The sequence below is a fragment of the Juglans microcarpa x Juglans regia genome, chromosome 3D (genome assembly GCF_004785595.1).
Source record: "Juglans microcarpa x Juglans regia isolate MS1-56 chromosome 3D, Jm3101_v1.0, whole genome shotgun sequence".
Lineage (NCBI taxonomy): Eukaryota > Viridiplantae > Streptophyta > Magnoliopsida > Fagales > Juglandaceae > Juglans > Juglans microcarpa x Juglans regia.
This window is the reverse complement of record NC_054598.1, coordinates 3,419,852-3,437,297: the sequence shown is the minus strand read 5'-3', so window position 1 is coordinate 3,437,297 and position 17,446 is coordinate 3,419,852. Positions and strand designations below refer to the sequence as shown.

At 36.8% G+C, this 17,446-nt stretch overlaps 4 protein-coding genes and 1 pseudogene across 4 annotated transcripts; 3 read left to right on the top strand and 2 right to left on the bottom strand.

Moving 5' to 3' along the window:
* Positions 1-26: 26 nt before the first annotated feature.
* LOC121255522 lies at positions 27-4,446 on the bottom strand (annotated as a pseudogene).
* Positions 4,447-4,560: 114 nt separating this feature from the next.
* LOC121255419 lies at positions 4,561-9,211 on the top strand. Its single transcript, XM_041155723.1, has 2 exons — positions 4,561-6,176; positions 8,925-9,211. The coding sequence occupies exon 1, from the start codon at positions 4,701-4,703 to the stop codon at positions 6,033-6,035; it is 1,335 nt and encodes a 444-aa protein (XP_041011657.1). The 5' UTR covers positions 4,561-4,700; the 3' UTR covers positions 6,036-6,176; positions 8,925-9,211.
* A 1,953-nt stretch (positions 9,212-11,164) lies between these two features.
* Positions 11,165-11,751, bottom strand: LOC121254196 (SKP1-like protein 1A). The gene is given in 2 exon segments (XM_041154154.1): positions 11,165-11,275; positions 11,278-11,751. Coding segments are annotated over 2 exon segments (477 nt in total). The 5' UTR covers positions 11,644-11,751.
* Positions 11,752-13,816: 2,065 nt separating this feature from the next.
* Positions 13,817-14,884, top strand: LOC121255497 (vacuolar iron transporter homolog 2-like). The gene has a single exon (XM_041155857.1). It carries the CDS (start codon positions 13,913-13,915, stop codon positions 14,561-14,563), a length of 651 nt encoding a protein of 216 aa, XP_041011791.1. The 5' UTR covers positions 13,817-13,912; the 3' UTR covers positions 14,564-14,884.
* A 1,772-nt stretch (positions 14,885-16,656) lies between these two features.
* Positions 16,657-17,399, top strand: LOC121254195 (vacuolar iron transporter homolog 4-like). The gene has a single exon (XM_041154153.1). The coding sequence runs from the start codon at positions 16,657-16,659 to the stop codon at positions 17,359-17,361; it is 705 nt and encodes a 234-aa protein (XP_041010087.1). The 3' UTR covers positions 17,362-17,399.
* Positions 17,400-17,446: the final 47 nt, after the last annotated feature.

Sequence of the window (17,446 nt, the reverse complement as noted above, 5' to 3'; positions counted from 1 at the left end):
TAATTCAGTCCTCTTCATTTTACCAGAAACAAATCATCCTAATTATTTAATATAATTCCGTTGATAAATACAATGGTCAAAATTATACTCTATGGTTTATCTTAAACAGATAATCTTGATTATTTTACTTAAATGTTCTTAACTTCTAGCACACACTTGGGCAGGCTCTCACGTTGATAGGGAAACTCGATTGATAGCAATAGATGATTGGTTTAGCCACAAAATAATTTTATAAAATTAAATTTCTAAACTAATGTGGTATGTCAGATTATAAAGTTATTTTTAGTGTAAATTAAATATAATATATTACATAAAAGCCACACGATCAATTTACAAAGTTTATTTTTATAATAAAGATCTTTTTGTGACTGTAACAATTATCATAACAATACATATTTATTACGTTTTGAGGAGTCAAGAGAGAATAGATTTCAGTATCCTTTGCTAATTTTCTCCCTCATCTTTGTTTCGAAAATAAACAGCCACGGTCCCTATTAACAACAAATGGCATATAGTTCTAATGCTTTAATATGGTAAGAGTAATGCTATATGCAGTTGTAGAATGTGCAAGTGTTATGCAGTCGTTTTAAAAAAGAGTAGGGTTCACTATTAAAAAATTATTATTTTTTCACATAGGTTCCATATTTATTCTTTTTTTCAAAGTGATTGCACAATACTTGTATACTCACGACTACAAGTATCATTTCTCATATGGTAATGGGTCTTGTGCAATGCACAAATACAATTTTCTCCACCTACATCTGATGCAATACAAATAGGCTGAGGATTTCCATCCTGAAACCATGTAGCACGTTTCTGAACGAGCTCATCCAAGAAATGGTCAAGCTTCTCTACAGTGACGTTGGGCATTACCACAACATGAGCAATGTTGCCCTGGCAAGCAAGCTGCCACATTCGAACGAATTCCTCATCTTGTGGACGCTCAAATACAACAGTGCTACTAAGATCGTTCAGCATTGCACCTATGCCTGCAGCTCTTAAACGATCTTTTAGGTAGTGAGCATTTCTAAGCATTTCTGAACTTCTTTCTAGAATCCCCTGTATCCTTTCCGGTTTAAGGTGTACCACAGGAAGATAGGAGCATGGCCATTTCGACTGCCCATAATTGTTGCATCCCTAGAAGCAAGGAACTCCACATTTCTTGAGAGAGCATTAATGGGCTCCCGTCTTGTGATTTGCACACCACATGGCATTGGGCAACCCACAAACTTGTGACCCGAAACACTCACGCTTCCAATAGGCTTCTTGAAAGAAACTTTTGGGGCCTGACGATTAACAATATAAGTGAGCACAGGCACAGCAGAAAATGTAGAATGGTTTTGAAATTTCATTCTTGAAAACAAAGATTGCGAATGATAGAAGGAAAAATGCTAAAAAGACAGCATCATGTGCATGCATTGCATTACATGACCACCAAATAAATACTGAACCGCACAGATAATTCCAACTTGTGCTGTATAAGCATTGTTTTTTATTTAGTATAAGCACCGCGTTCGAGAGAATGTTCATTTTCAATATTCTAACCTGGAAGCTTGCAGTTGTCAGAAAGGCATGGAATGCTCCTTACACGTTTGACAAAAGGCATCATGAGTCCAAATAAAGCCCCATCGCAGTGGATGTAGAACCTGTCACGTGTGAATCCTGCTTCTTCAAGTTTCTGTATAACCAGATCAAGATCATCAACAGCTCCTTTAACAGTTGTTCCTGTGAAATTTCATAGAGTGAACCTTAAAATAATAAGCAAGCCACAGGGAAAAAAAATTGTGTGGAGAGAGAGAGAGAGAGAGAGAGAGCATTACCTATGTTAACATTTCTGATGGCTGGTTTGTCCTTGTGACCAATAAGTTTGTCTTTGAAATCTTCACAATCAATCTCACCTGAGACAAGAGTGTCGACCTTTACGCATTCCATCCTGTACATTCTGCTGCTTTAAAAACTGAATAATGCGACTCACGTGAGGCATACAAAATCCCGTCAGGAAACACCTCTCTCCTGCAACATGAGTCAATGTGCTTAGATTCTTTTCTGGGCATCAACTTAGATTTTACAATCTCAAAATAAAAGCTCAGAAGGCTGAAGTTTGTCGTGCTAACCCAACTAGGATACCATGAAGATTCCCTTCTGTGCCACAATTAGTGATGCAGCCCCAGTATTCATTCTTCTCTAGTTCCCATAGACGGGCAAACCAGTCCAAAACACCCACTTCAAATTGTCGAGTGGACACCTTAGTTGGTCTCTATAAATGGATCCCCAAGGTTGTTAATGGCAAAGTGTTGCAGCTGTCCGAGAGCACCATAATCGAAGTCCAAGTTATAAGGGTAACCTATTAGAGATTTTCATTCAGTGAAGAGTGTCAGAATTTTTGCCCCTGCAAATGAAAGATATTTCCGGACTACCATTCGCTCATGCAGTAGAAGTGCAGAGTTCTTAGGAATTGTGCAGTAACCAAATTACAAGAAAAAGTAAGATAATGAGATCAGTATAAAGAGTCTTCATCTATGCCATCATGATTTTTTTTTTTTAATTGTTACTGGGTGTCCGAGAAGAGAGTCCTGACTAGTCTTGAGATGCAAGCTCTCGAAAATGAGTTTTTCGCAAGTGCACATTGGATAATTTAAGGGGAAGATTTCCTGTTTGCACCCAAGAGGATTTGGACCATATACCTAGAGGGAGCATACCATCAAGACCAAGACATTTACCACTTGAACCATCATGAACTTCTAGTAACAAGAACTTCCAAATATCCTATGTACATGAAGCATAATATGATATGCATACAAATGAGGTAACAATAAGAGGCTCAGCACATAGCTTTCGGCCTCTGCTTTACATAGGCAAACAATCTGCTTTATGAAAATAAAATGTATATACAGGTTCGCAGTCTAAACAAGATATGATAATAACCACACACCAAAACGAAATAACTTGAAGCCAAATCTTTCAACCATCCAAAGGATAGATGTCGATGTTTACTCTTATTTTATTGGCAATTTACACAACCACCCTATGGTTTTGAACCCGCAGCCCCGCTCTCCAACCTATTTAATTGAAATAACCGATCAACTTGGACGCACTACTCAACATCAACATACTTATTCCAGGTGCAGGCACAGTACATAGAAATTGATTTCTTTTCCTGATAAAGGGTGCAAGCAGCCAAAAAGACCACTATTCACAATTGGTGGTCAGGCATACACACATTATACAGTATAGAAATATGAGAAATTATATTTGTAATCTTTAAATAGAGATTATATGTACAAATCTTTTATTAAATAGAAAAAAATATTATTTTGATAAGAATATTATTGTAATTTTAAAAAAATTTAAGAATAAAATTAACTAAGCTTGCAATGTAATCTCTATTTAGAAACTGTACATAGCATTGCTTTAGAAATATATAGATTTTTGTGAATAAAAGTAAGATAGTTTGTAAATAGTAATGGGATAGTTTGAATTAAGTATTTTTTAAGTTTTGAAAAAGAAGAGAGAAAAAATTAAATAAAAAATATTATAAAATTAAAATATTATAAGAATATAGTTTTATAATATTATTTTTATTTATAAATTTGAAAAAATTACAATTATTTTTTATTTAAAAATTTAAAAAATTTGTAATGATTAGGTTGAAAAAATTGTAATGATTTATTTGAAAATTTTGTATTTGAATTATGTTTAAAAATAAGATATGATGAAATGAAATGATAATTTTGTGTCTCATATTAGGTCCCAAACAAGCCTAAGGCCTGAATTATTTTCACTACTCTTCTCAACTTATCTCATCATTATAATTTTTTAAAATTTTTACATAAAATAAAATAAACAAATAATTTATTTTTTTTAATCTTAAAATAAAAATAATATTAAAAAAATATATTTTAATAGTATTTTATTCAATCGTAAAAACAAACAAGTTAAAGTCGACGAAGTCGAAACGGGCAAGTTTGTGAAATACCCAAATGGTGCTTGGTTCTCTCGATGAGTGACTTCCTATAACGAGCTAAGAAGCTAGCCATATAAACCTCCCTCTCTCCCAGTAACATCATCGTCGGCATCAGGCTCCGTGATGGCCAGGCACATGGTGTGCACATTCCTCCCAAGCACAATCTCCCTTTTCTTGTCCTTGTCTTCACTCTTAGCTTCCACAACCGGAGGCACATGCTCCTCGATCAAACCCGTCGGATCGAAGTCCTCAGGCAGCGGCTCGATATTCTCATTGTTAAGATCACCGAAAAAAGCCTCAACACCACTAACCATTGCTAGGAGTTGTTAGTGGAAACGCTCGGAACGAGGAACGAGTACGTTGGTAGAGACGTCGGGGAGGCGGCGATGCAAGAAATTGGTTCTAATCTGTATTTATAGGAGTAGGCGCTAGTCGACACTGGGGGGCCCTATCACTAGCATGCGCGTTCTGATTTGGCTGCTCGCGTGCTTCAAAAGAGATTTTTTCTTTACTATCTATTAAAATTTAATCAGATGGTCTAATTCAATTTTTTTTAGAAGGCTGATATATATATATATATATTGTTTATATATTAGAAATTTAGACATTAGGTTATAGGAATCGTAAGGGCCCAAAATCTCAACCTGCCCCAATTCTCCTATGTACTCCTATGTAGAACCCTAAGATTGCCCCCCTCTTGTACTTCAACTCAAAAGTCCCCGGGTTTCCCAACGCAATGAAGATCAGGAAACAGCATCAAGAAACCTCCGACAATATTAACAAACCTTCCTCCTCTTCCACCTCCTCTTCCACTTCTTCTTTTGCTCTCTCTCCCCGCAAGCGCCTCCTCTCTGGCTCCCCCAAGCCAAACAACGCCCCGGCCCCTTGCCGAAGCAGAAGCAGAAGCCGAAGCCCCACGATCTCCGATCACCCTCACCCGGCCCTAAAGAAAACCAGGGACCTACCCAATCTGTCCCAGTGCCACGCCTGTGGCTTCAGAACCGACACCGGTAATGGTAAGCAAAGACTCCAAACCCTATACAGCGAATGGCGCATCGTTCTTCTTTGCAAGAAATGCGCAGTCCGTGTGGAATCCTCCAAAATTTGCTCCTATTGTTTCCAAGAAACCTTGGCTGCCGAGTGTTTCTGTTGCGGCGAATGCAACCGACGAGTTCATAGAGATTGTTTTAAAAAATATCGAAGCGTGGCGCCGTGGTCGTATTCGTGTTCCGGCGAGGAGTTTTCGGTTTGTGTGGACTGTTGGGTGCCCAAGCCGATAGCTTTGTCCAGAGCGCTTTTGGGGAGTAGGAAGATTAGGAGGAGGGACAGGAGTGGTGGGAAAGCGAGAGATTCTAGGATTTTGGACGGTGCGAAGTCGTTGAAAGATGTGGCGGAAAATGCAAATAGCGTGGCTAAGAAGAAGATTGAAGAGGCTGCTAAGGCCAGAGTGGAGGCTGTGAGGAAAGCAGTAGTGGCGAGGAGAGCGGTAGAGTTGGCGACTAATGCTCTGGATTTTGTTGCCAGTAGAGATGAGAATGGGGAGAAGGTGCAGAATGTTGATGATGCAGAACTGGCGTTTCAGTTGCACCGGGCGATGAATAGCTCGCCTAGGATTTCAAGGAACTTATGGGAGAACAAAGGTGATTCGTTGGTTGGAGGGTCACGCTCGGGGTATCCTAGTGTTTGTGGGAAGCTTGAACCTGATAGAAGTGTTTTGGAACCTGTGGTATGTGCCGGGTCTTTGGACGGTGGTTCTTCCATGAATGTCAATTGTCTAAAGTCAGTTGGAAAGATTGAGACGAGTGGTGTCAAGGATGGTGAATGCCAAATGAGGTGTGACTCTGAGTTTGGGATTCTGGGTGTGCGAATGGAGGGAGAGGGGAGCTGTTCCATTAAGGTTTCAAACTCAAATGGAGATGATAATAGTATGGACTCTGCAAACCGATCTTCTCATCAACAATACAAACTGACTATGCCCAAGGATAAACGATACAACGGAGAGCCTGATAGATATCCGTTAAAGTATTGTAGGAGAAACAGGAAATCAAAAGCAATCTCTTGTGATGGTTAATCAATCCTGGGCTGCTGGACTCTACTTATAAGTTGCTCCTAGTCAAGGACAATCTCCACTACATTTCAGTGCTGTGCTGTTCTTCTTCAAGCTTCTGGTTGTGGGAATAGATAATTTCGAGGCCAGTCCGGAAGTCAATAGGTAGGAGAAAACACCGTACCACCCCCCCTTTAATAGCACTGTTTGGTTTTTAGTTTAAAATCCTAAATGTGCTTCCATTGTAATTAGCCACACATGTTTCCCTGGCTTGTTAATGGACTTATAGGACACGGATGTAGCATTGTTTACCCTAGCGATCAATTTCTTTGTTGCATGTTGTTCTGACAATGTCTGTAGGATGTATTTTCTGTTGCTTGTGACTAATCAAAATAAAAAAAACAAAAATTTTGTTGCTTGTGATGTTCCAGAGACCGAGTTGAGTTCTCGAGTTCTTCACTTTTTCTTTTCTTTTTTTTTTTTTTTAATTTTTTAATCTTGGACATTTAGAATGAGTGGTTAACGATATTGTAACCATACTCTTAGTCAATATGTTGCTCTTGTTTGGAATATAGTGATTTACCATGATTTTTTGAAGGCCCTCTTTGTATCAGTCTTCCAACGGTGGGTTGAAGTAATTTGTTAGTATTTCGTGCTTATGAAAAAAAGGTCATTGTCTTATTTCAATTCTAAAATTTTTTGGCAGTTGCAATTTAGTGGAGTGAAGAGAGTTTCAATTCATGAGAGAATACAGCAAATCTCTACTTCCTTAACGAATACCTGATTTAAGTCCATGATGTCCATTCATGCTTTTGCGAGTATAGCTGCTTTTCTAGTGGATGACTCTTCGTTGTTTCTTGGGTAACCATTGTTGTGACTTGATATTGACTGTTTTTTATATTTTTTCAGTAAATTCTTTTTGATAGGTCAGTAAACAATAATTTTATCATAACCCTATTATAAGGGAGATATTGACTGCTGGAATCGTATATCAAACATTTTGTGATATATAAAAATAGTGAACAACAAATAAAGGAATCATGTACTAAATATTTGTAAATAGTAAGCATGATGTATCCATAAGACAATATTTATCAAAAAAAAAAAATGTATCCATAAGACAAACATTTTTTTGGTTTCCTATAGAAATGGATATAGAATTTTACTATAGGTTGTACGGCTTGGTTTTCTCATGTTGTTTGTACAGCCGAATTCTTTCTGCCCTATTGGATTCTTGCTCTTGCAGTCCTTCTGAACTTCTGATTGCATGAGAGGCTTTTTTGTCTCAAATTTTATGTTGTTAATAATACAGGACGGCCATGAAATTTATTAAGATTTTTTTTTTGTATACTTATCAAATATATATATATATATATATATATAGAGAGAGAGAGAGAGAGAGAGAGTGTTGTGGAATAGAAGAGCTGATATGTGAGAACTCACATCGTGGAGTGGCCTGATTTCTCTTGGTTGTCACACCGTATGAAATTGGAATTTGAAGAGATTTGTACAAGGAACTGAAAGTTTGGTCATCCTAATACACTTTCATACAGGAGATGGTTGGTTATTTAGTTGTATTTTCTCTAGCATAAGTGAAAAGGGGATTTTTTTTCTTCAGTATGCAACTTCAAAAGCTGTAATATTTAATTAATGTTTTCTTACGTGTTAGTCACATTGAGCATCCATATTGAAGTTATTTGTATCATATAAATTGAATTCCAATTAAGAATTGAGTACTTTATTTGCCTGTATGATATATGCGGAGTTTTGAAGATATATATATATATATATATATATATATTTTTAATGACGAGGGAACCACCCCATGGCAGAGCCCTTAAGACTCACCCATGGAACCTAAACCCCCGGAGAGACTAGTATAGCAACCCATTGCCATGACCTCCCACTTAAATCGCAGTTTGATCCCAAGGGGAATCGAACCTGTGACACAAGGCTCATGCACACAAGTTCACCCTTACCACTTGGGCTACCCATGAGGTTTGAAGATTTTGCTAGCACTTGTTTTCAGGCATACGGTTTAGTGGTGAAAATATGGAAGCTCCTAGGTTGGTCTGCTGAGAAGTCAGGAGAGCCAGAAGCTCAGTTTTCTCTTGTTTACTTTTGGTTTCCGAATCTTTCGTTTTTCTTTAGCCATTTAATCTCTCTTCCATACGGTAAATGACATTTTCTCATTGACCCTGTATATATGCACAGTGAAGTATACTTCTTTGATTCTTTCATCTATAGCTCTCCTCTCTGTTTTTTCTTTTTCTTTTTTTTTTCTGTTGTAGTCATCAGTGAGACTGGCTTCCCCGAATCACCTTTTTTCTCCTCTCCTATAATTTTGGCATTTTGAAGAGGATATTTGACAACTTATGAAGCTACTAGATCATTAACTAGTCTTCAACAGGTTTATATCAAAACAAATTTTGAAGTCCGCTGATATGGATCCAATCCTAATGGATGCACTGGATTGTCCATTCCTCTGATTTATTTGGAGTTTCTCATCAAGCAATTCAAAACCATAATGTTTCGTTTTTGTGTAATTTTAATCTGTACTTACAAAAAGTAAAGGGTCTGATATTTTCTGATCTGGAGCATGGTTATGCAAATGCTTCTTCGGGCTTGGACTGGCAAATAATTTATTGTTTAGATTGCGGCAGATTATAATACTGACCAGATCGAGAAGTTGTAATGATTAGTTTGAAAAAATTGTAATGATTAGTTTGAAAATGTTTGTATTCAAATTATGTTTGGGAAGGAGATGAAATGAGATGAGATGAGAATTTTGAGATGAGATCTATTTCCAAACAAGCCCAAGTCATTCTTGAGGCTTTAGAATTCACGAAAGTGTAACAGCTGAGACTTTTCTTTTCTCTGTTCAGCTAATTCTGTCCAAATTGACATTTGCAGGTTAATCGAAACATTCTGAATAGTGAGTGGGCCTTACAGGGGCTAAGAGGCATGTTATTGTTACACCATAATGGGTTTGTGGTCATGTTCCTGGATTACGATACTCCAGCTACTCAAATTTAAGGTGCACACCCAGACTACAACTAGACTTAAATCAGTAAGCTGGTATGGTTAGCTAGTATCTTTTCTTTGCTTTCTTTTCATCATTATAGTGACTAGCCAATTGCTTCCACACACACCAATTTTTGTATTTTTAGATGGGAAAAATTTATTTATTATCTTTCTTATCATCATCTTCTCAACATCTCTTGATGTGGTATTAAATGATAGGTCTACAAGTGAAACATAATAAATAGTCTCTAATCATTTAATATCACATCATGGGATGATGAGAGGATGATGGTAAAAGGGATGATGAGTAGCATTACTCATTTTAGATGATGCTACTATTTATCAGATTGTTTTTTTCTCCTTTTTATATCTCAAGTTGTTTCCTGATCGTTTATTTGGAGAGTCATTTGGGCTAACTATATTCTTTTATTTATTTATTTATTTATATTTCTAATAGAAAAAAATATAAGTCATCATCTGGTTGAACTTGGGCCAGTGATATATACAGAGTTTAAGAGATTCAAGTGCATACGTGTCATACATGTTATGAGGATGGCTGTGCCCTTTTCTTTACAAAAGGGAAACTAACAGGAAGAGCAAAACGGCAAACGCAGACAGTTGATGAAGAACGCTGGCAAATGTTGGAGGCATGGGGTCTTGCTCGTGAATCTGCACTACTTTCATTTCATCAGGATTCTCCCGAAACAGCATCATTGAAGCATATGAGGTTTTAGTGGGCATAAAGTTCCTTTCATTTATATTCAAACCCAATCATATATATATATATATATATATATATATATATATATTATAAAATTCAATCATATATGTTTAAAGAAACATCTACACAAGACTTCTTAAAAAAACGATGCTATCGAATAAAACGATTCTTATATATATATATATATAATATTTATATATATATATATATATATATGCATCTTAAAAGATTCTGTTTGGATTGAGAGATGAGATGAGTTGAGATAATTTGTGAATACAAGTGAATAGTAGTGAGATGAGTTGATATGAATAATAGTAAATAGTAATGATCTCAACCCATCTCTCATTCCAAACCGACTAGGAAGAATCCAAACGAAAGCACCTCAGAAATGCCAAAAACGTTTGAACTTTGAAGTGATTACCCAAGTGTTGAAAGGATGCCGAAAGTACAGGCTTTGTTCCTTATCAAAGTGAGGAGGAAACAGTGGCCGGCTTTCGTGTGGAATGCACACTCACTCTATTTGATTACAATGATTAGTAGCATATATTTGATTGGAAAAGCACCATATCTGGGTTCGTATCTGGGTTCGCTCCGAGGCGGTGGCTTTCGTGTGGATATCGCACTCCATTGAATATATGCCACTACTATCTATTTTATATTTCGAGTCGTGTGGTTTGCACATTCTCGCATTCTCGCTTATGTGTTGTCGATCGTAATCTTTCCTCTTTTTTTTTTTTTTCCCAAATGTTATTCAGCAATCCAACTTCGAAGAATATTTGGGAGTTGTTTTAATTAAGAAAAAATTTAAAGTACTCTTCTTCAGGTACACTCAAGATATCTCACTATTATTTATTATTTTATTATTATTTATCCTTTTTTACTATTATTTAATATTATATTATTATTTTTTTATTATTATTGACAGAATACCTGAATTACTTTTATTATCTGGACGTAACAGATATATGTTTAAAAACACAGAGACGTGTCTGCAAATTGGAGATATACTTATTGGCTACAAACCGAAAGTGATGGGGCGCAAGAACGACATGTGGATTAGTTTGGATGCTTAATTCATCATTATAATTTTTTTAAATTTTAATACAAAATATAATAAAAAATTTAACTTTTTCAAATTTTAAAATAATAATATTTTAATAATATTTTATCGTCTTAATTCAACTCACTTTAACATCTAAATGTAACCTTAATAAAATATCAAGAGAAGTGCTCTGGTAACAAAGAAATTTTATAACGATTTAAATCAGAGGAAAGATGGAGCCAAAATAACTACCAATAAACTCAAACGGTAAAACCTTAAACCACGTTGTTATTTGTAAACCAAATTTTTGTTTCTAAATCCCACTTCAAATTGTTACCCACTTCAATTGTTACCCACTTCAAATTGTTACCCATTATGACATCGGTCAAATGCCCACCGGTTCTCCTGACGAGCCTCTTCTTCTTCCTCTGGGGAATAGTCATTCTTGATGTTAAAGGTCTTGCGGATCTCCTCTCCTCTGGGGTCTTTCCCTTGAACATGTCTGCCACTGTTTGGCATGTCAGCTCCAGAAGGCTCTTGATGTTCAAGTAGTCTGCAGCCATGATGAGACCGAATAGAGTTGCCTGGTCAACCTCGACGAACTCGGCGTCCCAGTCCTTGATCGCGAGATCATCGTCGGAGATGGCCTGCTCGACGTGCTTCTTGCAGTACTCGAGGACCTTGGCCAAGATCTGGCCCGTCACTTTGGGGAGCGGGATGCCGTCGTCTGTGCAAGTGTCCTCGATCCCGTTCTTAATAGTCTGGGACTCGATAGCCACGGCCTCGTTGACCTCGAAGGTCTCGCCATCGGAGCTTATCAGGGTGATCATCTTCGATGAAGACATTGTTTCAATTTCGAAACCACGCGGGCTTTTTGCTGTGCTGTCCTGCAAGCGAACAAGCAAAAAATAAAAGCCAGCGCGCAAAGGGATCAAAACCCTCGACTTCCAGGTCCTCTCCTTTTGCTGCTAAAAATCAAGAAGTTAGATTTTCCCTTTATCGCAATGATATTTATGGTGTAAAGATCGACGTGCAGTAGCCGAGAATTAAGCAAGTTGGCCTGGGAAAGCAGATGTCAGTTGGACTTTTGGAGTTGATCCATCCATAACTGATTATTATCGTTATCTTTCAATAGTTCAATGCTCGTAAAAGTCTTAAGTTTTTGGTGGTTTATTGGCAGAAGGAGTTTCTTTATTGAGGTAATCACCAGTCTGTAGTGTTTTACTTTGATTCAAACAACTTGTAATTTCTACTATTTTTTTAAAAAATAAAGGCTTGGAATGGAATTATAAAGGCATGATCTGAGTATGGTTTAAAACAAATAAATTTATTGACGTACGTGGACGGTTATGGCAGCAGTGGCCTTTGATATTTCATTGTGTAAGCGCGACTAGCTAGCCACAACATTTATAAGAGAACCCAAAGTGGTGAATGAGAATTTGACAAACCTCGCATTATCAGGAACGAGAAGATTCTTAAAGTTAACGTCCAAATAATTTAGAGAAATTTTAATTAATTGTTCTACTGACTCGTCGTTTTTCACGTATAGGTCATTAATATAAATAACTTGACTTGATAAATGATTATAATGAGATAAATACTTAGTCTATACATAAGAATGTTTACATACTAGCATAACTTAACGAGTTCTCAAATTGTAAATTAAGTTTTTTTTTTAATTGTGAAGTAGATCTGATGGATCATATTGAATCATATTAACATATAGACTTTCTTGTAAATTAATTTATATACAAACGTAACACTTTTCTCTTATAATTAACTGAATCGAAAAGGATGATAGAAAATGAAAAATGCAATTATTCTAATTTATTGGTGAATGTTAGCATACGCATGCATGGTTAAAATGAAGGAAGATAAATGGTTTGTCATTCTACAACAAAACTGTTTATTTGTGACAAGTTATTTTCAATTAAAAGTAGTCTATTTTCGTCGCAAATAATTCATCACAAATACTTAATTTTCTTCTAGCGCATAAGAACTACCGGCCCATCCTGCAAAGTTTTTTTTTTTTTTTTGGCATAAAAGATCTTTCTATACGTAGTCACAGAGGTTGTGAAGACAAATTCTAGCTGTCTGCGTAATCTTATAAGTAAATGCAACATCTTGATTTGTTGAATAATCTGGTATTTCAAATCCTCTTTAATTTATACTTGAATGGCTAATTAATGACTTCAAAAGTGTAAGAAGTTCTACTTATTTTAGTCACAAAAAAAAAAAAAAAAAAAATCATGTCTGTACATGTCTGGGCATCTCGTTAGGTTTTTGGACGCCTAAATTTCTAAAAGAGGACAAAGGTAGCCCTAGTGTTTGCAGTTTGTAATTATTTGCAGTTTGCCCTGTTTTCTCCTATATATATATATATATATATATATATATATATATATATATATATATATATATATACATGATCGTCTTCTCATTTAGGAAGAATGACCTGATCTGCCTGATCGGTACAAAACTAGCCTTAAGTGATCGAGGAGCGGAAATGGCTAGCTAAAGGAGTAGTATTAATGCATATTATTAAAGGACAAAGCTTGAAATAAAATACCACTTTCTTCCATTAATTAGTACAGGATGGGTCGAGCCCGTGGCTTTCGCATGGACTCCACACTCCTTCCAATTAAGTACTATTACTAGTGATATATATTATATCTTCCCGTACGTGTAGTGGAAAATATATACATCTTTAATATTAATGTGGAGTGCACACTCCCTTCAATTAATTTAATTCCAGCTTTAAGAAAATGTTTTCCCATTGTCTTTCTTTCTGATCTTCAAGTGCCGGCCTATTCAGCATCCATCTTCGCGAGTGTTTCATTGTCCAATCGTATACGAAACCTGCATATCAGTTTTGCTTTTAAAAAGAATACGATGAATATAATAACCTTTTGGAGCATGTCTTCCACATGACTCCCTTATCGTTTCTTCTGCCACTAAAATCCGTCAGCGACAGCTTTAGTTGGAGATCCTCTCTCTATAAATACACTACAAAGAGGCTTGTGCTCTCCACAAGTACTATAATCGACTGATCATATTGATCTACCTTTCTGGTATATAATATTATAATTGCCAATTTTCTTCCTTTTCCTGATCATGGCTGCTCCTGGAACTCAGAACCAACTCTCGATTCACGTGGGTGATGATGCGGTGCAGAAACAATTGCGCCGGGAGGTTGACGATAACGATGTTGACTATTTTCAAAGGGCACAGTGGCTTCGAGCTGCTGTATTGGGAGCCAATGATGGGCTGGTTTCTGTAGCATCATTAATGATGGGTGTTGGGTCTGTTAAAGAAGGGATCGAACCCATGCTCCTTGCTGGTTGTGCAGGGTTATTTGCAGGGGCGTGCAGCATGGCAATAGGGGAGTTCGTGTCTGTGTACACTCAGAGAGACATAGAGATAGCACAGATAAAGAGAGAGAAGACAAGGACTCAACAAGTTGCCGGTGAGAGAGAGCAGCTCCCAAATCCGATGCAGGCTGCTTTTGCATCAGCACTTGCATTTTCAGTAGGGGCAGTGCTACCACTACTGGCGGCTGCATTCATAAGGGTGCATAAAGTGAGGTTGGCTGTGGTGGTAATAGTGGCTAGCTTGGCTCTGGTTGTTTTTGGAGGGGTAGGAGCAGCGTTTGGGAGGACTCCCATGGTGAAGTCTTGTGCCAGGGTGCTGTTTGGAGGCTGGATGGCAATGGCCATCACGTTTGGGCTCACCAGATTGATTGGCTCCAATGGACTGCAAATGTGATCATTTCTTGGCTTTGCCAGCTTTCTCCTTCGATCTTCGATTCCTTAATTTCCTCGTACTTTCGATTCAGCTTTTAACGTACTAAATGTCCAAGTCGTGTGTTTTCTAAGTGTATGTAGTACTGAAGGTGTCAGTTGAGACAATTTGGTCAATAACATGTCTTAACATCTAAATCACCTCCATCTCCATCTCCCAATGAGGTCGAATACCACCAAATCACCTCAGTTGTGGAGTTATGTAAGGGGAAGAGCTACCCTCTATTTATGTGTTGATCAGTTTTCTACATGTAATTGGAATGAATAATAATGGGTTGCTTGAATTGAAGGAGAGAATTATTTAAATCAATAACTGCAAAATTAGTTTTACTATGTCTTAAGATATAAATTAAATTTTACATAGTAACAGACCAGAGGCTTAAGTTTGAATTCTAACTCTACACTCTACTGCAATTAATTAAGTATTCCATGTGTTGAGTTCATTCGTTGAGGAGGAGTTTGACCCACACGTGAGGGAGAATATTAAGATATAAATTAAATAATAAAACAATATCTTTCTATCAGTTTAAACTTTTACGTGTAGTTAAAGAGCATGTTGGCCCATCACAAAAACTGGTTCAGTTCAATTCTGTTCTAATCCTAAATTAAAACCAATTCAAATTCGAACAAGTTTCAGACAGTAATATTGTTGGATGCCGATAATAGTAGTCATTTAAAAGTATGATAAGAATTCTAAAGGATACAGCCAAATATCAAAAGTGAATTAATTATAAGTTGTACATTTCTAATTAATAGAAAATGAAGAAACAGTTCCGATCCATATTTTGCGAAATTTATGAAACTGAAAAAAATGTGAAATTCTCTTCCATTATATATAAAAAAAAAGCCTGCGGTTATTCGATCCCAATACTGTTATATATATATATATATATATATATATATATATATATATATATATTATCACCATGCAAATGCCTTTTCATGCTGTACAGTACTGGCTGCAGTACCTCTTTGATCTTCTTCTGCTTCGTACGGCATGCACAGATCATTCTCCTTGCCCCTTGAATGAATACAGAGTAGAGAGATAATCCAAGTAATTTGCTACTAAGCAGCTTGTTGTGTGCAGTCGCAAATTACACTGTTGTGCATAAAATGAATATATTTGCTTTCACATATATAATTTAAATATATATATATATATATAGCTACACATATATGATATGAAAATGCAAGATTAATATGGATCAAGTAGGCCGCGTGGTCTCTCTAGTTTTCCATATAAAATAAAAAAAGTCGGACCAATCAATGTTGATTAAGAAAACTTTAAAGAGTACTACGATCCTTCATCAGTACCCTCTCAGAAAGTATATATCTTAGGCTGTCATACGGTGAAAGATACCATTAATTAGTTTATTTATATGTAATTAGTGATCACTACTTCCTCATAATGTGCTGACATTCTCTCTCTCTCTCTCTCTCTCTCTCTCTCTATATATATATATATATATATCTTCACCGTATCGATATATTCATCCACTTAATAGTAAAAGAGAAAGTCTACTTTACCTTTCCAATTTAACACCTCTATTTGACCTCTAGTCAAAATTTATTTTTTTTATTTTTATTTTTTTACTTAGTGATTAAGGTAGTGATTTTAAGTGTATTAGTGTATTTTTTTTATTTTTTAAATATATTTAAATATGTTAAAAAAATATGAAAAGAAAAAAAAAAAAAAAAAAATTTACGCTGGGCGGTATGCCCAGCGGTCAAAATGGGGCGGCATAGTAGCCGCCCCCATAGTAAAACTAGACAGAATTCATGAGCCACACGCCAAACTACACTCTTTTCTTTTTTTCTTTAATTTGCTTCTTTATTTCTTCCTTTGTTTATATTTTATGTGCCAGATGCCAAAGACAGCATTGGAATCTCATAATAAATAGATTAATAAATTATTAAGGTCATTCCTGATCATCCCTAGAATCGCACGATATTTCCTCTTCCTTATCACCACAGGTTGATCACTGTTTGAAGTCTTCTGCTAACTCGCTCTCTTTAGATTTCTATAATAAACATTTTTGCCACCATCTGTGATCAGTAATGGCTGCCACCGCTCGAGCAGATAATGACCAAGTACTGTCGCTTGACCATGTCGGAATTGCAGTTCATGATGCAAAAGATATGGAGAAAAAACAATGCCTAGGGGCTGAAGATGAGAGTTTTGACTACTACCAAAGAGCACAGTGGCTTCGTGCTGCTGTTTTGGGAGCCACAGATGGGCTAGTTTCTATTGCATCGTTAATGATGGGCGTGGGAGCTGTTAAAAAAGAATTCAGAGCCATGCTGCTTGCTGGATTCGCAGGGTTAGTTGCTGGGGCATGCAGTATGGCAATAGGAGAATTTGTCTCCGTTTCCACTCAATATGACATAGAGATGGCTCAGTTGAAAAGAGAGAAGAAAAGAAGAAAGACCGGAGACGTCGAAGTGCAGGATATTAAAGAAGATATGGACAAGGAGAAGCTCCCGAATCCGGTGCAAGCTGCTTTTGCGTCGGCACTTTCATTTTCGGTGGGAGGATTGGTGCCACTGCTGGCCGCTGTGGTTGTAAAGGATCATAAAGTGAGGCTTGAGTTGGTGGTCGGGGTGGCCAGCTTGACATTAATTGTATTCGGAGTGATAGGAGCAAAGTTTGGGAGGACTGCTGTGGGAAGGTCCTGTGCCAGGCTGCTTGTTGGAGGATGGATGGCTATGGCTATTACTTTTGGGATGACCAAGTTTATTGGATCCGGTGGATTGGAATTGTGATTCCCAGCTGGTCTTTTCTCTTTCTTCTGATCTTTTCCTATCCTTCTCTCTCCCATTTTCCTTTTGCTATCATATATCATGTTAC